At 47.2% G+C, this 20,807-nt stretch overlaps 1 protein-coding gene across 6 annotated transcripts in view; it reads right to left on the bottom strand.

Annotated features, from left to right (window-relative positions):
* Positions 1-20,807, bottom strand: part of ARHGEF6 (Rac/Cdc42 guanine nucleotide exchange factor 6) — a 116,719-nt gene that overhangs the window by 69,837 nt on the left and 26,075 nt on the right. For all 6 annotated transcript variants that reach the window (XM_036739974.1, XM_036739975.1, XM_036739978.1 and 3 more), the window contains 3 exons: positions 18,858-18,985; positions 17,204-17,405; positions 4,699-4,769 (listed from right to left, as the gene is read on the bottom strand). In XM_036739974.1, the coding sequence (XP_036595869.1) occupies positions 4,699-4,769; positions 17,204-17,405; positions 18,858-18,985 (401 nt within the window). The remainder of the gene's footprint in view (positions 1-4,698; positions 4,770-17,203; positions 17,406-18,857; positions 18,986-20,807) is intronic.

Raw genomic sequence — 20,807 nt, 5'->3', positions numbered from 1 at the left:
CTCCAAATCCAGAATTTTTCTCACTCCAATGAGCACTGGAAATTGTAGAGTGGCCCCTGATAAGGACTTAAAAACCTCCATTCAAGGCTCCAAAGACACTGGTGTCAGCCACAGGCAAATGCACACCATGTCTAAGTATCTTCATCCTGAGATACCTTGGCAACTAGCCTGCTTCGGAAACCCTGCGGATATTCCAAGTGGATAGAGCTTAGAAAGAATTCCATCCATTTCTGGCCTTCCACAGGCCACCTTAACCCGGAGAGATGAAAACAAAATGGCAGCCATTAGCACCCAGATCAGTCCAAATCAGAGGACTCAGGGGCAGAGGGAAAACCAGAAGAAGGCACCTGAGGACAAAAAGCCCACTGGCATTTTCACTCATCAGACAGCTGGGTACTGCCATTAAAAGGGGCTTGAGCTGACTGTTACCCAAGAGCTACAGGAAGAGAAAAATGTCATGGAAAGAGAGAGTGGTTTGAGGGCCCTGCCGCTAGCTCACACACTCTCCAGAAATGTTATGTTTTCTTTTTTGCTTGTTTTTTTTTAATTTTGATTTATTTTTAACATTTTTTTTATATTTGCTCCAAATTCTCTCCCCTTCCCTAGAACCCCTCCCACATCCATTGAGAAGACAAGCAATATGATATTGCTTAAACATGTGAAGACGTGCAAAACAGATTTCCATATTAGCCAGGTTGCAAGGAAAAAGAAAGAAAGAAAGAACAGTAAAGAAAATGAAAAAGTCTGCTTCAGTCTGCACTCAGAGTTCATCAGTTCTCTCTCTCTGAAGGTGGATAGCATTTTTCATCATGGGTCCTTTGGAATTGTCTTGGATCGTTGTGTGAAATGTAGCATGTGACCTAATGTAGTGTGAAACACTACGTTTTCTTAACTCTGATTAAAAACCATATGACACACCTCTGGCCTTTCACTGGAAGAGGGGGAGGAATGGGTGCTGAATGCTACGTACACTGTCAGACATGCTTGCCAGATCTGCCGTGTCTGCAGGTTTTGCTGAACTTTTTCTTAGTCACAATTGAAGGCACACTGGGTGGAGGTTGGAGAGGGGAAGTAAATCTGAAAAAGGGTGTTATGAGAAAACAAAAGACATCCCAAAAACTTTGCCAAAAAATAACTGTTTCGGATGAAACAGCAATGCCATCGAGGGTGGGCCTTGTGTTCAATTCATAAAGGTGTTAGGCCTCTGATGGCGGGTGGGGGGGGGGGTGAAGGGAATTACAGGCACCTCCCTTTGTTTTGTATGTTGGCTAATCCAGGCCTACTGGTGACTGCACTTACTTTGTAATGTATTTTGAGTAATCAATTTTGCCCTCAGAAGTCTAAGAACAAAAATATCAAAATATCTGCCTGTATTTGAAAGCCGTTACCTATGTCTCTTTAAAAACAAACCCACACTATAAGTCTAAGCTGTTTTTATTGATGCCACATTCTCTTTAAAGGTATAATCTTCAGCACATTAACTTCAGCTAGTTCATTTTTTCTTTTATTTTTTTTTGGGAGGGGTAACATAAAAGAACATTCAGAGCATTCGAGATGTTGCCATGGATCACTTTGGGGCTTGAACCCGTAAGAAACGATCAAAGTTGGCCAGGAGGACTGGGGTGTGAAATTTTGCTGTTATAAAGTGGGTCTGAGGGAACTCAGAGAGGAATAGAAGGGATGGGGGATGTGTATCAGACCTAGAGCGGAAGAGGGTTGGACAGGTAGGTGTCACCCACATTGTGAATAGGGGCAGTGTATGTGTGTGTACGTGTTTGCATGTATATGTACATGTGTGTGCATGCAACCTAGGCATACTGTGTGAGTGGAGTTAATTTGGTGAGAAGGGCCATGGCGGAGGATGTGTGTATCTCACACAAGGTATGTGGTAGATGCAGTATGAAGGTAAGGTTACCACAGTTAAAATCACAAAACCCAAATACCATTCTACCTCAATCTGGTCATGGATCCCTTCCAGCACCCAGCTTCTGTGATAACTGGCCACGCTAGTTCAATAGCAGCCAAGTGATAGCTCTGTGTGTGTGTGTGTGTGTGTGTGTGTGTATTAGACACAAAAAGTGAGTGGAGAAAAGAGGGAACAGTCAAAGTAGGAGGAAAAAGTGGGAGGGAGAGGAGAAACAGTGTTAAAGGAAGATGGTGGAGAGTATGTTCTTATGATCCCAGAATCATAGTATCGGAAATTAGAGCTAGGTGGGGAAGGGACCCTAGAGATCATCAAGTCCAACTCCATCATTTTACAAAGGTGGAAACTGAGGCAAGTGACTTACCCAAAGTCACACAGATTGTAAGAGTCAGAGCTGCGATTCAAACTTATAGTCTTGCACCCCAAATCCAATGCTTTCCCACTGCACGATGCTCAGCACTGCTGAGGCTGAGGCTGAGGCTCCAAGGTGGATTCTTGGGCACTGGGCAGAAGAATGAGGAGAGGCTAAGGAGCCCAGCAGAGGACTGGTAAGAAAGAGCCAGCGGTACAGAGTGAACATCCCTCTCTTGCCCAGGGGAGGGTGAGCGAGGAGGGTTCCGTGCTGTAGGCCCACCCTGGAGGATGTTCATCTGAGCTCAGATCTGAGCCACACTGGCAATCCCAGCTTGGGGTGGGGCAGGGAAGGAGCACCCAGGAGGCTCCTTAGTTTGTCCTCTACCTTCAGGGGAGACAGAATCTCCTCACTGAATCTCACCGGGATGCCTGGGCCCTGACAATTTTATCTTTAGCCATTTATCAGGGGCTCTTTGCAGGGCCTCTTTCTCCCGGCCTTGAGGTTTTCAGGGTGGTGGGTGTGAAATGTCTCCAGGTATTAGTAAGAGATCCTTATATAGCACAGTGCTGAATGTGTCACACTGGAACCCTGTGGGGCCAGGCCAAGCCAACACCCTAAAGCCTCTCGTTTGTCATCTCAACACTTCAACTCTTGCTAAGCCAAGAGATTCAATTTACACGTCTTCAGTGCTTCAAAGATCTCCCATGGCGGGGGGGGGGGGGGGGGGAGGGTAGGGAACATCTCCTCCATTCCAGATCACAGCCCCCTTTTGACTTTGGAGACAGTCTTTGACATTCACAGAATCACAGGATTTCAGAGCTGGAAGAGTCCTCAGAGGCAAAAGAGTCCAATGTGGACCGGAAGAAAAATCCTCACTACAATAGTCCCAACAAATGGTTGAAGGGTCACAGAACTCTAGATCTAGAGCTAAAAGGCCATCTTGTCTAAAGGTCACAAGTAATAGTGTTGGAGGTTGGATTTGAACCCAGGTCCTCAGACCCCAGAGCCAAATCTTTCCATTGGACCACACTGCTACCCTTTCCACACTGGGATGAGACCTAATCATTAAGAAGCTCTCTCTTACATCAAGAAGCCCATCACCAGCTTTTCTGTCCCATCTTTTCTTTCTGCCACACTCCAGATCTGCACGGCTCCCATCATTTTGACCTTCTTATACCCTCTGATTCCACAACTCCCCTCTCTCATGCGCTTTTTTTATGTCTTTTTTTCAATTAACAAAAATTTATTTTCCTTCCCACCTCCCTTCCCTCCATGGGGAAAAAAAAAGAAAAACAGAAGTCTTTACTAAATATGCATAGTCAAGGAAAATAAAATCACACATTGTCTATGTCCAAAAAAGTATGTCTAATTCTGCACACTAAGTCCACCACCTCTCTGTCAGAAGGTAGGTAGCCTGTTTCATCTTGAGTCCTCTGGAATTGCAGTTCATCATTGTGCTGACCAGAGACGTTAAGCCTTTTAGAGTCACTTGTCTTTACCATATTGTTGTCATTGTATACATTGTTCTGGCTCTGCGCCCTTCACTCCACATGAGTTCATCCAAGCTTTCCCAGGTTTCCCTTCATCATTTCTTACAACACAACAGTATTTCATGACATTCCTATGCCATCATTTGTTCAGCCAGTCCCCAATTTATAGGCACTTCCTAAGCTTCCCAGTCACCTGCTTCTCTTCTAGTCTCAGCTTCACTGTTTGTTTGCCAAAACAATTTTAATTTCATGTAATCCAAAGTACACATTTTATGTTCTACAATCCTCTCTATTCCTTGTTTTGTCATGAATCGTACCCCAAGCACAGATCCTAAGGGTAATTTCTTCCTTGTCCCCTAACTTATGATATCATCCTTTACGATTTAGTGCAGCTTACTTTGGTATATAATGTTAGATGTTGCTCCAACCCTACTTTCTGCCACACGGATATCTAGTTTTCCTGGAAATTTTTGTCCAATAGTGAATCCTTCCCCCAACATCTGGGGCTCTCCCATCCTTCTCAAATGTTCCAAGCACTCTTGGACTCCCTTTTCTGCACCTGCCTCTTTGGTCATTCTCCCTACCTCATTTTGGGGCTCAGTATAAAACTATAATTATAATTACAACATGCTCCTATGGAGCATTTGCTTCCAGGTAAGATCTGCTAAGTAGAAGGAAATAAGACAAGCAAGACAGGGAAAGGACAGATCAGGTCAGGGAGAGAAGAGGCAGAACTGCCTTGATTTCAGAAGCAGAAGCCAAGTGAGTGACCGAAGGGAGTGACCTCCCCCCCACAGCCAACCTGACAATGAATCTCTCAGAATTTGCTGGGCTAGTCCTTGGACAAAACACACAGTTCACTACCAGGACCATTTGATTTACACAGATTAAATCATAGGCACATATTAACTGAACATTTGAAGACTCACCACACTGTAGTAATTCTTGGTGAGCTGAAGAGTGTCAAGTCCTTTTACTGTCTTTGGGGAGCCGGGTTTCTCTGTGAAAAATACATTGAAATGATTAACAGAGCCACACAATCCTTTTACATCATTAAATTCACTGAGAGGCTATAAAAGGTTAACGTCTAGAGTGATCAATAAGAAACAGACATTCTTAAGGAAGCCTGACCCTAACTTTATTAAATCAGAGAATTACAGAGCTGGAGGAGACTTTAGTGAACTCATCTGGGAATGAGGCCTTCATGTTAGAGGTCAGGAGACTTGTCCAAGGTCCCACAGCTAGTTAGTGGCAGACCTAGAACTAGAATCCCAGGTTTCCTGACTCCAAGCTCAGAAATTTCAATGGCAGCAGATGTACAGTCTCTCGATTCCATTCATATGAAATGTACAAAGGGAGCAAAAACATTAGAAGTAGAGCTATTCTTTATCGTTTTCCATCGAGATCCCCAGTAGTGTCTCAGAGACCTGAGATTTCACAAGTGTGGGCAACTCCCTCCAACACAAATCACCAACCAACAGTGACAGGGAGATAGCCTTGTTTGTTCATCCCCTGCCCCCCTCCCCCGCCCCAGTTCACTGGAGCTGGCCTTCTTGTGCTCAGGTCCAGGCTTGCGTGTCTCTCCTGGGTCTCGGGGCAACAGGAAAAACATCAACAGGAAAGGGATTCTGGCCACCTGGTTTCTTGAAATCTCTTTGTTCCTTTGAGTTTCAACAATTCTAGTCTTTCTGTCTCTTCCTGGTGCTTTCTCAGAGCACTTGAGGCCTAGAAAAGCTAAGAGACTTGCATGTAGTAGCACACCAAGTGAGTCGCCAATGCAGGGCTTGAACCTGGGTCTTCCTGACTCCCACCACTCTGCCTCTCCAAGATGGGTTTAAAAGCTACAGAAATAACAAGAGTTATAATAAACGTCCCTTCTGGGCTGAAGCCTAGATGAAACCTGGATCTATAACTCACTGAGAGCTAAACACTTATTTATGTGTCTAGAAGGAAGAAAGCACTCTCCTTTACTTAGGATCTTCATATGCCATTTGGAATAGTCTCTAGAATACATACTTTTTGGGACAAAGTTAAACTTTGCTCCTATAAAATTCATTTCCATTTCTTTCTTTTTTACAGGGGGGAGGGGAGCTTTTTTATAGAGACATTTTGATACAATGGTCACTTCCCAACAAAAACTCAACTCTCGGACGTACAAAGTACCTTCCTTGAAGAGAAGGAACCCTATGAAGGCTGTGCTAAGGCTGACACACACGCCAATTTCCACTTTCCCAGCTCACCAACTGGTCCCTTTGCTTCTCAAACACAAAGTCCTGCCCCTTTCAAAAGAGCTGCTTCTTTTGCGGACAGTTATGGTGGATGAACACTGAGGCTTCTTCAATTATCCTGCCTCAGATTTTCCCCTGTTGCTCTAAGGCTCTCCTACTCAGAGTTGAATTCTTGAAGAGTCTCATACAATCACAGAGTCAGAAAGGACCTCAAAGACCATCTGGTCCAAGTCCTACATTAAGAAAAATGCCCTCTTCCATGTAGCTGACAAGAGGGCATCCAGCCTGGGCCTGACAGAGGAGGAAACTAATGCCAGTTGGAGCTGGCTCTCATTGGTGGGAAGCTTTGCCTGCCTCTTTATAGCCTCTACCCACTGATCCCGGTTCTTCTCCCTAGGACAGAGAGAATGAGTGGAACCCCTCTGAAATATGGCAGCTTCTCCAACACTCGAAGGCAGCTCTCACATCCCCTGAGTCTTGAGGCTATACATCCTCAGTTCTTTTGACCTATTCTCAAAAGACCCAGAATCAGGGCCCTTTGCCAAGCTGACTGCCATCTTGTGGAAGCCCTCCAGCTTATCAAGGTTCTTCCTAAAATGTGGTAGCCAGAACTGAAGCCAATACTCCAGGTGTAGGCTGATGAAGGCAGAATAACGGAGGACCTTCCTATGCCCAGTCATCATACTACCCAAGAGGGCATGGCCTTCTTGGCTGCCATACCCACCATGGCCACGGACTGAGCTTGCTGCCCAACAGATTTTCTAAACCTTTTTCAGACAAACTGCTTTCTAACCTTGCCCCCCACCTCCTGCTGCCTATCAGATTCACATTCACCTGATTTTTCTCAAGGGTAGCCAAGATGGTTTCATTCATTGGTAGCTTTTTGGTGGTGACATGATCTAATCCGGGATCACATCCTCTCCTCCCTACACGTTCCAGTCAATACAAGACCCTCAGAGGATACCACCAAAATAGGTCCCCAGAGGAGGGAACAGCAGCAATACCAAGCCTATAGCCCAGGAGGGAAGGGGAAGATGGCAGGAATGGCAGTCATTCAGTAGAGTCAACAAGCATTTAATGTGCATCAGCCACTGTGCTCTGCACTGAGGATGTGAAGAAAGGCCAAAATATGGTCCCTGCCCTCACATTCTAATGGGGGAGACACGAAAATAACAAGGCACATACAAGATATAGACAGAGTAGATGGAAGGCAATTTAGAAGATGAGGACATTGGAAGATGAGGACACTGAGAAATGTCTCCTGCAGAAAGGAGGGTGGAAGATGAGAGGGCAGAGAATTCCAGGGGTGGGGCACAGCCAGGGCAAAGGCACAGAAGTGGGAGATGGGAACATCATGTAGACTAGTGTAGCTGGAGCACGTAGAGGGAGAAATATAAGGTCAGCCCTTCATTTTTCTGATGAGGAAACAGAGGCCCAGGAGGGAGACGGGACCAGCCCAATGTCAGAAAATGAATAAATGGCAAGGCTAGGGTAAGATCCCGGGTCTTTGGACTCCAACAAGAGTCTGGGCATCTTTCTGCTGGATCACATGATGATTTATCTGGTCTCCTTCCTCACACCCTACTCCACGCCTACTTCTGACAGCTTACAGCTAGGTGGCACTGTAGTAGATAGAGCACTGGGCCTGGAGTCAGGAAGACCTGAGTTCAAATTCAACCTCAGAGGCTTACCAGCTGTGTGACCTGAGCAAGTCCCTGACCCTGTTTGTCTCAGTTTCCTCATCTGTAAAATGGGGATAATACCAGCACCTTCCTCTCAGAGTCTGTGACAGAGTTGAGACACAGCATCTGGCACACAGCAAATGCTATAGAAATGTTAGTTATCTACCTGAACCCATTGTTCTCTGGAGCTGTGTGGGCCATCACCACCCCTCTCCCCAGATGAACCTATTTCGCACTGTGTTCAGGGTTTCCTAACACCTGCTTTTGGCAAGTATGTCCGTCTGTGTCTACTCTGTCACTTCTGGCCCCTGCCTCAACATTGCCCCAGGACTTGAGGTTCTAGGGAACAAAAAACAATGCAGAAGGGAGTCTCGTCCTTACAGCACTAGGGGACCTGAGGTCTACATCAGGGAGTAGTAGCAGACATGGGCAGGAGAGCATGCAAACAGTAGGCAGCAGCCAGGCATGGAAGAACAGATTGGAAACCCATCAATTACAGTGCCAAGCACTTATTAGGCACCTACTTTGTGCAAGGCACTGAGCTAAGCACTAGGGATATAAAGCTGGAAAATGACAGGGTCCCCGCCTCAGGAACTGGCACATCAATGGGGGGATACGTGTATACCATTAAGTAAGACGCAAGGCAATTCGAAGAAGGGAACACCAATAACTGAGGGAAGGAAATAAAGAAAGGCTTCCTGGGGAGAAGTGGTATCCGAGCCAAACCTGGAAGGAAGATGAAGATATGGAAATTCAGAAATGAGGAGAGAGGGTGGTCCAGGCATGGGGGATGGCCTGTGCAAATGCGTGGAAGTGTGAGACAGAATGCTGATCACAGATTATTGAGTTAGAGCTGGAAGAGACCATAGAGGTCAGATAACCCAAGCCCTTCACTTTATTGCTAGGGAAGCGGAGGCCCAGGGAGGGGACATAACTTGTCCAAGGTCACAAAGTTCATAAGAGGGACAGCCAGGGAACACTTTGTCTAGAACATAGAGTTCGAAAAATAATACAAAATAAAGGCCAGAAAATAGGTGGGAACCAGACTGTGGAGCACCTGAAATGTCAAGCTGAGAACTTTGTATTTTATCCTAGTGGCAAGAGGGAGCCACTGAAGGATTTAAGCAAGGTAGTGACAGAATTAACAACAGGCAAATCAAAAGAAATACATCAGTGCCCAACTTCCGCATGGCATTGTGTGGCACAGTGTGGCGTGATCAGGGCAGCATGGAAGGAAAGAATATGTGAAGATCCAGGGAGGGAATGAAAATCATATTACTGCAAAGGGTTATTAAGTGAGAAATGGGCACTCCTGTGCATGTTTGCATGTGCACTCTGACAGACATGTGCACACACACACAAATACTCCTTCCAGATCACCTCTACGAGACACAGAAACTCATCGATCCAACGGATTCAGGGAAAATATAGCCAAAGTAGAGTATAACAAAGCAGAGGCAAAGCAACCAGGAGAAATAGCCATCAGAAAACTTCCTGAGACCCAACGGGCTTTCCTTCTCCCCTCCCCCACCCCCGCCCCCACCTCAACCCTTAACATGGATTCCTGTTGCCTGCTCCATGGTTAGAGGGCGCCGAGGACACTTTGGGACTTGAGTAGCAGCTCTGGGCATGAAATCAATATGGCCTATACCCATGGGGACTGCAAACAAACAGTCAAAATACCAAACTGGGAGCAGGATTCCAAGCCTAGCTTACAAAAAACGATGACCAGTAGGGAAAGTAACCCCGAAGCCATCAAAGCACCCATTTCATCACGGCCACACATCAACAAGCAGGAGGGCAGAGTAGAAACCCCTCCACCAAGCAGTAGAGTGTCTAAGAGTGGCTGTGAATTGTACAAATTCATCACCCTTGGGCCAGCATGGGAATGAGCCTGCCCCAACTTAGCCTGGCTGCTCCTGGGATAAGGGCCTCCCACAGTCCAGCCCCACATCATCTGCCTTTCAATTAGTTCATTCAGCTAGCATTTATTGAGGCTCCTCTCTGGCAGGCTCCCAGGCCTGGATCCCTCAGACTCCTGACCTCCCTGGCTTCCTTTAAGGTCCAACCCAAATCCCATCTTCTCCAGAAAGCCTTTCCCAAAGCTGCCTCTCACTATACTGCAAAATCCTGGCCAGGCCTTTATATCACTATCTTTTTTCCTCCCTGCTGGAAAGTAGATGGAGGAAACCTAATCCATAAGAAAACAAATCCCGTATTCACTCCTGACTGATACCAAAATATGGGGCAGCTAAATGGGAGTGGATAGAGGCCAGGCCTGGGGTCAAGAAGACCTGAGTTCAAATCCGACCTCAGACACTTCCGAGCTGTGTGACCCTGAGCAAGTCACTTCACCCTCTTTGCCTCATGGGGATCATAAGGGCATTTCTCTCCCAGGGTTGCTGTGAGGCTCAAACAAGGTAATAATTGCAAAGCATTTGGCCCTTAGTAAGTGCTGTATATTGTTCTGTCTTTCAGTCATGTCTGATGTGACCCTGTGGACCATGGTGTCCATGGGGTTTTCTTGGCAAAGATACTGGAGTAGTTTGCCATTTCTTTCCCGAGTGTGTCCCCATATAAATGTCAGCTTTCATCATCACCATCATCATCATCTGTAAAACAGGGATAATAATAGCACAAAGCGCTTTGCAAAGCATAAAGGCCCATAGAAATGCCAGCTATTAATAATGCTAATAATATGTTAATTAATCCAGCTCGGTAGGAATTGAGAAAGTGTGCAATTTGGAAAATTCGCGCCAACCATTTCACACCAATTCTCCTACATACTGAAGCTATCTGTATATTTTACTGCCTACTTAAGAATCTTTGGCACTTAGAACACGATTCAAGGTGTGTGTGTGTGGCAGGGGGCTGGAGGCACCTCTTAACGAGCCCAAAGGGCTCAAGAAATCAATCTATAATATTCTGGATGGCGTCTCCTCGTGCCTGGGCAGAGAAGAGGGAGGGCCATGGCTGGGAGGCCGGAGCAGTTTCCAGACAAAGGCCTCGGTGGGAGCCCAAGCCCTATTCCTAGAGGCCTCTCCAAAAAGGCCAGGATCCTAGGAGGAAAAATGTGCCCCACTAGGAGGTACAAAGACCTGTAGCCTGGGGTTGGGAAGGGGGGAAGGGGGTTGCTCCTTTTTAATAGACACAAAGGAAGGATTTGCACATTCATCAGCCCAGCGGGGAGGACAGCATCTGCTGTGCTGAGCCCTTCAGAGGTGACACTCCCAGGCTTATGGGGTTACCCACTGCAAGGCAGCAGCAGGATCTGGGTTCCTGATTGGAGGCCCCTAGAAAGGACCTAGAGTGTCAGTCAAAGGGAGGAGACTTAACCGTCGAGGCTCCTCTGGGGGTACGCTCACACATCACAAGGAAACACAAGGACATTTCCCACATGGAAGGGTCATAAGAACATAGCAATAACAACTTCGAAGTGCTATAAGATTTCCCTCCGTCGATCCTCACAATAACCTTATGAGGCAGGTGCCACAAGTATTATTTCCATTTTACAGATGAGAAAACTGAGGTCCAGGGAGCTAAAGTGAGTTGTCAGAATCTCACAGAAACAAGACTCAAACCCAGAGTTTCCTGACTCCAGACCCAGTATTCTACCCACTGAGCCACAGTATCTCTGAGCAACATGATACTCAGAAAGATATGGCCCCTGAAGCCAGCCAGTCCTAGCCAGGGCCTCACTGGTTTTGTTCAGGGGAGTGGGCTTAGAGGCTGGAGGCTGGCAGGAGGTTGGGGACGACAAAGAATTCAAGAGGGATTTCTTGGGCACTGACCCACTATGCGTCAGGCCATAAGCCACTCACTATGTGTCAGGCACTTGTTGAGGCTCTCTCCCATAACTCTTCAGCCAGTCCCCATCCCCTGGCCATAAACACAGTAGGAAGGAGTGACCTCTCCCCCTCAAACTTCATACTGCACTTAGCATTCAGTAGGAGACATGATTTTGTCTTGTAGTTGTCTACACTGTTGTCTTATACCACTACTGTGATTTTAAGAGGCAGTGATGCCTAATGGATATAGCACTAGGCTTAATTGGGATTCAAATCCTGCCTTTGACACTTCTCTGAGCCTCAGTTTCCTCACCTGTAAAATGGGGATAATAATCCTTGTATTACCTACCTTACAAGAGTTATTGGGAAGAAATCACTATGGAAACGTGAGTGGTTATCACTGGTAGCTCCCTAGGGGTGGGGGGCTCATGGGAACTCAGCTTTTTATTCCCTCTCCCCCACCGTACCTCGGCCAGAACCAAACACAGTGCTCTGTGCCCAGTAAGGGGCTTCAGAAATGCTCACTGAATGGGTAGCTGGGGTGGGGGGAGCTATCCCCGCCATGGTGCCTAGCACTGTGCTCAGCATGAACTTAGAGAAAAGCTGCTGAGCTGAACCGAAGGCCCCAGATGGCAAGCCCAGCAGGTGGTAACCTCTTAAACCCAAAGCTACAGAGTAACAACAAATGTTGGGGTCAGACGGGCACTCCCTCCTCCCCCTCTTTCCCTATCACTCCTCTCCTTCCCCTTTGGCCCAGCCACTGAGCACCCACTTGACCAGCACACTCTTCTCCTCAGGCTGAGACCAAGGCTAAGGGAGAGGGGACATGGGAGGGGGGGCATCAGATCACAGTGATTCTCCAGTGCAGCCGCCGTCTTGACACCTGCATGTCGCTAAACTGGGCACAGGCCTGCCCTGTACAGCCATCCGCTACCAGTCAATGGGGATGACTGAGTACCTACCAGCCAAAAACAGCTCAAATGCAATTATATTCCAATAGCCTTTACAAACAATCCTTGCATTTACTGCCGGGGCCCTCAGAAACACTGCAGGGCCTCATTCCCTCACTCACAGAACAGGCCATTCATTCACCTTGGAGGACATGCTTCAGCACTGATGTCACTCGAACATCTCACAAAATTCGACAAACCAGTCCTTTCCCCCAGTGGAATTCTCATCGCCCTTTCCTCTCCCGCCCTGCCCCCCCCATCATTGGCATTTCCTGAAAAAGTCCGGAGCTTACAAATGAAGCTTCTGCAACATGGGGAAGGAGAGAGAGAAGACCAGGACAACCTGGCATGCCAAGTATTCACGTGAAACCACCTACCTAAGGCCTCCGAGGGGATGGCAAGAGACAGCAGCAATTTTATAACAGATCAATATCACTGCGAAATCCTGGCACCAGACTTGGCGAATGTAGCACAGAGGATATTATCACCCTCTGGTTATTATTCAAGAAAAGACCAAGACATCTAAAGGGTAGCGCTAAGTAATAATGGTAACTAACGTTTCTATAGAGAGATAGATTGGTAGAGAGAAGAAGAGAGATAGAGATAAAGATAGATAGAGTGTGCATTTATTAAGCACTTACTGCACACCAGGCACTGTGCTAAGAGCTAGGGGTACAAATACAAATGAAAAGAAAAGTCTCTCCCCTTGAGGAGTTTCCATTCTAACAGCAGAAGGCAGGACTGGCCTTATGGAAGGCAGGTGGGGGGCCTGGTTCGGGCCTCACCTAGACCTAGAGTCTAGCAGGGATCCAGGCGGCAAATTCTGAGGTTCTTGTGGGAAGGAGGTGGGCAATACGGCCCCCAGTAATGGGGAATCAGTGCTTTCCAGTTTGCGATGACCTTGACCTATGGATGCCAGGATCATAGCTGGCAGAAGGTAAGCTTCTCAGGGCAAGGGATGCTTTGTTTGTTTGTTTCTGTAGCTCGAGGATCTCATACAATTTCCTGACACATGCTAGGTGCTTCAGAAACGTCTGTCAGGTAAGATGGCTCCTTGTTCACCTCTGACAAATGGCTTCTCTGAATTGAGCCTCCAGCTAAAAGAAAACCAAAGGTGCCAGAACTTCTGGGCCAACGGGGCCCATCAAGGCAGCACGTGGATGATGGGAACCTTAGCCACACTAAAGGCTTCCTCAAAGTCAGAGAGATTACATTCGATCTCTTTCACGTTGAGGGTGTCTGATTGGGCTCAAATGCTCTGGAGAGTATTTTAGAACCCTTAAAGGAGCAGGACGATGGACATTACTCTTCCGCTGTTGCTGCCATCATCAGTAATGGAGAGGCAGTGGGGGGAAGTGGACAGAGAACTGGCTTTGAGTTCTACCCCGACACACACCATCGCTATGACCAGAAGTAAGTCCTTAGCCTGGGCACTGACTCTCTAGGTAACCAGCATCACCCACTCCCCAGTGCCAACCAATCAGGGGCTTGGGGTACTCCAATGATGTGCTTGGCAAGTTATCTCCAGACACCTTTGGACAAGGCTTCACGACCTTGGGTTCTTGGCAGCGAACTCAGGAAATCCCAAAATATCAGAGTTAGGGTATCAGAGACCGTCTCAGGGCCCAGGGCCATATAGCTAGTGTCTGAGGCAGGATTTGAACCCAGAGCTTCCTAACTCCAAAAGCAGTACTCAATCCATCACTCCATGCACCTTCTAAACACCACTTGGTCCCTGCTCTTCCTAGAATATGGCACCCAGAACTGAACCCAGTGGCCTGGCCAAGGAGGTGTAGAGTAGGACTATCACCTCTCTCACTGTGGACACTATCCCTCTGTTAATGTAGCCTCTGGTGGCCACGTCACATCATTAACTCATATTGAATATACAGTCCTCCAAACCCGGGGCCCATGTCTAACATTATCCCTATTCAATTCCATCTCATTAGACTGGTCCATTGATAATGCTGGACAGAACAGAGCCTTGTGGCACTCCACTAGGGATTTCCTTCCAGTTTCACTTCCACCCTTTAATTGCCTCTCTGAATGACTAACTTTGCTGCAGCATGCCTGCGGTGGAAACAAGAGAACATCATACCTAATCGTAACGCTTTGGGAATCTGAGATTACATCATTATGGGTACATGACGCTCCAACCCAACAGACCGTAACCCTTCCATTCTGTTACACAAGGATAGTTGCTAGGGATGAAAAACTCCTCATGCCATGGCCGAGCTGCTGCAGAAGCTCTCTGGGCTTAGCTAGGCTGGTCTCTGAATGACAGACACAGTGTGGCTTAGAGACCACCCTCGGTGAGTTCTGAACTGGGTTCAGATTCAAAGCAAATGAAGGTAACGCTTGTAAAACCCTTGGTGAACCTGAAAGTCCTCATGAAATGTGAGCTCTCATTAGCATCATCCTCATCCTCATTATCACTATACTATCATCCCCACCATAATTCTATCAGCATATATTCTCCTCCTTATTATTATTATTTATGAATTATTCAGGAAGCTAGCGAGAAAGGGGGTAGGGGTCCAGGACGCAGGGTCAGCAATAAACAAGGTGACAGTCCTTGGGAGGAAGGAGCTGAGGCCCCGGGGGAAGGCCCCAGAGAGGTCTCTGTCCCACACCAGTGTGTTCCCAAACTGGACCCCTGCACTTAGCACAGTGCCTGGCACACGTGGCACTTAATAAACGTTTAGCGATGAGCTGATCGAGCCCAGCTCCACACTCTGAACAATCTGCCAAAGTACATGCTAAAGGCTGATTTCAGAAAAACTTCGAAAGACTTATACGAACTGATGCAAAGTGAAGTGAGCTGAACCAGGCGAACACTGTACACAGTATCAGCAGCATTGTGTGACAATCAATTGCAACAGGCTTAGCTCTTCTCAGCAATGCAATGATTCAAGACAATTCCAAGGGACTCATGACTCAAAATGCTATTCACTTCCAGAGAAAGAACTAATGCAGTCTGAATGTAGATTGAAGCACTTTATTTTGGGGGTTTTTTTTCTTTTGGTCTGTGTCTTCTTTTGCAGCACAACTAATATGGAAATGTGTTTTGCATGATCACAAATGTATAACTTACATCAAATTGCTCACTATCTCAGGGAGCAGGGAGGTAAGACAGGAAGGAAGAAAATTTGGAACTCACAATTTTTTTTAAAATGACTTAAAAATTGTCTCTACATGTAATTGGGAAAAAATAAAATAGTTTTTTAAAAAATAAAAGAGGAAAAAAAAACAAAAAACAAAGTACATGCTGAGGATTATTCCTTCCAAAGGCTCAAAAAACGCAGAAATGGGAAAAATACCAAGAAGTCTACAGATACAGGGTCCAAACTTTGGGGAGCTTTTTACGTCTGAACCTATGATTGACTTCAGGGCCAGGAACTCCCCCACTGAAGTGGAGTGGCAGCTCAGCAACCACTTAGAGTCTTAAGAGAGAGTTAATTGACACTGGAGCACTAGGAGGTTAAGTGACTTGCCCAAGGTCACACAGCCAATGCAAGTCAGAGACAAGATTTGACCTCAGGTCTTCCTGACTCCAAAGCAGCCCCTCTCCAACTCACTATGCCTGTAGAAAAAAAAGTTAGTGCCAGTAAATAAATACCATATCACAGGCACACCTCACTTAGTGCCACAGATTTATGTCTGAAAAGCTGTGGGGAGACTGAATATTCCCAAAAGGCTCCTGCTTCGAAAGCCCAGGGGAGTGGGCCATTTAAATGTGCATCCCTAACTGGTGTGGGCCTGGAAGCAGTTGCCTGTAGCCCCTTGTTTTGAAGCAGGTCCTGGCTAGATTAGCACCGCAGAGAGCTACTTGGTGACAGTCTCCAGGAAGCAAAAGGAATGTCGAGAGGGGGCTAAGGATCACAAGGACAGGGGCTGGCTATATGACAGGAGGGATCACAAAGTATGGTTGAAAGAGGGCTCAGATGCCTGCTTTTCTCTGGGGGCAGTTAGGAAGACCATTTGCCTGAGATGATCACCGAGCAGGGTCACCCAGATGGGCCAGATGACCCCTTGGTCTGGGCCACTCCAGACACACGATTCCATTCTCTCTGACACATCGATGAGGCATTTGTTCTTGAGGCCTCCTTAAGAGCCCCTGGCCAAACAAGGAAGTTAGCCTAAGACCTCTAGACATATCTGCTTATCCCACTCTGCCATCCCAAGAGGCTGAGGTCAGCAGGCAGGCACCACTGGGCAGGCGCTGACAGGCTGCATGTGCTTCAGTCGCCAGGCAGACCGAAGGGACCAACTTAAGGTGGAGCCATTGCTTTCTCTGTGTTCCCTGCAGCCTTGATGTTCCTAAAGCCCAGCTTGGCATAGAAAACCCAAATGAGAGGCTTTGCTAGCCTTCTTTGCTCTATTATTAAGCTGCCTTTGTTAAAAAGAGGCATGGTCGTCCACAAATTTGCTGTGGGCCAGCGATGCCCACAAAAAAACCTTTGGTAGGAAAGTTAAGAAGAGAACAATATACATAATGACCTCAAAAGCATAAGAATTCAGAAGAACGTAATGACCAAAGGACTGATGGTGAAACATACTTGCCTCCTCTCAATAGAGAGGTAGTGGACTATGGATACAGAATGCTGCCTACACTGTCATACATGGTTCTATGTGTCACTTTGCCTTGTCTGATTTTCTTCCTTGTTATAAGAGACTGTTCCAAAGAGGGTTATTGGGATATGCCAACGATGTTTAAAAAAATGTAAATGCTTAAGAAAGCAGCAGTGAGTCTCCCTGTCAGAAAGCTCTATCAAGCTTTACTTACCATTAGGCTTAATTTCTCTGACATAATTACTAGGAAACCAGCCGGTTTTCCCATTGAGCGTGCCTTCCCACCAGCCACCTTCTTCTACTCGAGTGACGTAAATGATGTCGCCCTTGCAGACTGAGAGCTCATCTTCGTTGGTCTGCTTAAAGTTGAATCTTGCCTTTACTACCAACTGGTGGTTCCCATTTTCAGTCATCTCCTGGTACAAAAGGACATACGGCCAGTTCAGGGATCGTCAAAGCAAAAAGGAGAGCAAGAACCAAAAAAAGCAGCAACAGCCCAACCTCCCCCAATGGATGACCAAGGCCAAGCTGCCTGGGATCCCTTCCAGGTCACTGGAACAGACATGGGAGGAAGCCAGGAAGCCAATCCCATTGGTCACTGAAGTGGGTTGGAGGGCGTGCTCTGTAGTGCTTTAAAGTGATTTGCTGGTGGTGGTATTTGGAGGGCACCGAGGGAAAGGCAGACTAATGCTTTCTAAGAGAAAGCCTCTCTGGGTTTGTGGACCACAAGGTTAAAAGAAAAAAGCTACAGCTCAAGGAAGAGGGGGAGAGGGGATAATTCCAAAGGAAAAGAACGGCCTTATCCAGAGCTGGCAGAGACCACAAAGGCCAATGAACAAATCAAGGCCAGCCGGTGGAGGTGAAATGTTTTGGAAAATCCAGCAGAAGCAGGATCTGAACCCAGGACCCCTGACTCCAGAGCCAGCTCTCCTCCCATTGTACCGCCACCAGTCTTTAAGATTTGGAAGATACTCTCACTACTTTTTCAGAGTGGGAGGTCAGGACTATTATCGTCATCTCCATTTTCCAAATGAGAAAGTTGAGGCCCAGAGATGAAATGCCTTGCCCAGGGCCCCAGAGTGACGGGGGAGCAATCTGAAAGCCAGAGCCCTCTTGCCTCCAAGTCCAGCACTCTCCTGGCTGTGTTATATTATTTGTGAAGCTGGAGGAACTAGGTGGTGCAGTGAGTAGAGCACCAGCCCTGGAGTCAGGAGGACCTGAGTTCAAATCCAGCCTCAGACACTTGACACACTTACTAGCTGTGTGATGTTGGGCAAGTCACTTAACCCCAATTCCCATGCCTTCCTCCTTCAAAAAAATACCCAAATATTATGTGTGAAGCTAAGAATACCAGCTTTGAGGACCATGCCCCGCTCCACCCCCAGGGGAGAGCAGCAAACTCAGATATAATCTGGCCAGGTGACAGAATGCACCTGGAAACTTCTGCCCTGTTTCCACTGTGGAACAGGGGCAGCTGGGAAGTTTCTCTCCCACCTAAAAGATTCTCTAACTGGGAAGAAGGAGCAGAGTTCGGCTGAGGATGCCACCACAGACTGAGATTTCCAACTGGAACATACTTAGCAAGGAAACAGAGAGAACCTGGCAGAGCAGCAAAGAGCAGAATTGCAACTAAGGCAGGACAACTGGGGCTTTACCCCAAGGCACTAAATTCTGAAGTTGCTGACAACACTTGCAGGCCTTCAGCAGGCTGGGGTGAATTTTGTTCCCACCCACCATTCTTGACAGTAGCCTCCCCATAAGCAGCCTCACACTGGTATCCCACAGTCTCTGCCTGCCCCCTCCCATACCCTCTGCCCCATGCAGCTAAGGGTGCCTTTCATGTGACTTGCCCCAAGTATAATACATACCGCTGCCTTTGAATGCCTTCTTAGCACCGGTGCTGAGTTAGAAACTGCTCCTGGGGCGTTTATCTGGGAACTGGAAACAGCACTAATGGAAGAAAAAGGTTGGCATGGTCCTTCTGTAACCTGGTGATCTGTGGGATCAAGAGAGGCAGAGATCGAAGTCTCATCTACAACTCAGTTCATTATATGACAACACAGAATACAGAATAGCTAAAGCAGGGAGGGAAAGGAGAGTGGTGTAATCCGATCTCATCCTTTAAAAGAGGAAGCTCAAACCCCAAGAGAGGAACAGACTCACCCAAGGTCACAGCAGAAGTAAAAGAACTAGGATTCAACTCCAAGGCCTAGGACCCCGAATCTTTCCCCGTAACAGGAAGTCACTTATCAATGAATGGCAAGCTGGCTCGGAGCTGTGACCATGTCCTGAGCAACCAATGCTTCCCCACGTCCTGTCTCCTTCCCAAACATCTCAGCCACATTTCCCTTGTAAGGCCAAACACTGCACAGCCACGTTTCCCTCAGAGCCACATCCTGACAGCTCCTCCCCACTGTCCAGGCCTAACACCCTGTTCTGTCACCCAGGAGGGTTAAGGAAGAAGTAACCTGGCACCCAAGTACATATTGTGAGTGGGAGACAGTGTGAAAAAGGACCTGGAGCCAGGAAGACTTGGGTCCAAATCCTGTGTCTGAAACTTACTAGGTGAGTGATTGTGGAGGAAGGCAGGCTGCCTCTCTGAGCCTCAAAGTACTCTGCTGTAAAATGGGTATTATGCCCCAGCGTTATTATGAGGCTTAGATGAGGTAATATATGTAAAGCACTTTGCCAAACCTAAAGCACTCTAGAAAGTTTTATTATTAATTATTATTATTATTATTATAAGCAACTACTTCTTTGAGAAATATTTCCAATTTCTCTTTAGATTTTTCTCTTTTTTGCCCTTCACCAAGTCATTTTCCCTCTTATCCATATGTAAGACACTATGTGGCTTGCATGGTTTACAATGTTCCCCTTCCACTGGGAGAGCTAAAGAGACTCGGAGATTCAAAGAGAGAGAATGGGGGTGGGGAGGGAAGAGAGAGAGAGAGAAAGAGAGAGAGAGAGAGAGAGAGAGAGAGAAGTGTGCATGAGTGACTATGTGTATGTGTGCGTGTGTGGGTCTGGCAGCCACTGAATGAGTGATTATCCATTAAAACCCCCATCAGGTCAATGCAAGATCTGCTCTTCCCCCAAACCTCCTGAAACTTGAAAGCAAGGCTACTTTGTGCCCCTGCCATCCCAGCTGAACCGTGTGCAGAAGGTGGGGGGCTGGCCTTGGGACAGATTCAAATGAGGGTGCTCTGCCCCCCCTCTGCTCTGCTAGAAAGGGCCTGGCGGACCCAGCGGCCCAGCATTCCCTAGGAGATGAGTTCAGTAGCCAAGTAACTTCCCTGAGGCTGTGGGTCTTAACGTTCACCTCATTGTATTCTTAGAAACAGCGATGGCAAGGAAGGGCCTAGAAAACTGGCCCAGAGAGTTTGGCAAGAGAGGGTATCATTTGTGTGGCCCCCAAGGGAGGCTTGTCATGGATAGTTCCCGAAATTAGCTGAGCTTTCTGCTCCAAGCCTTCCAATGATATCTTAGGCTGAAGAAAAACAACCAAGACGGCTTCTGATGGGCCCTTTCGCATTGAATGTTGTCACTGTCAATGGTGCCAAGGCCTCCTGAACCCTGAAACTGGGACGTCCACTGAGAGGTCAGCTCTCCCATTACTTTCAGATGGTCATCTGGGTGTCTGGCTGGTCTTCCCAAGACCCTAAGAGCTCCAGGGGCAGAGGAAGAACTGCCCAACCCGGAAGCTCCTTGAGGCCAGGACCCATGCCTTAACCTCAGGATCCCTCCTCAGTCAGAAACAGAAATACAGTAGGCACTTAGTGAATAGCAGCTGAATCAAACTAGCCAATAACAGGAGGTGA

The sequence above is a fragment of the Trichosurus vulpecula genome, chromosome X (genome assembly GCF_011100635.1).
Source record: "Trichosurus vulpecula isolate mTriVul1 chromosome X, mTriVul1.pri, whole genome shotgun sequence".
Lineage (NCBI taxonomy): Eukaryota > Metazoa > Chordata > Mammalia > Diprotodontia > Phalangeridae > Trichosurus > Trichosurus vulpecula.
The sequence above is the reverse complement of the archived record's forward strand: the minus strand, read 5'-3'. Positions and strand labels throughout refer to the sequence as shown.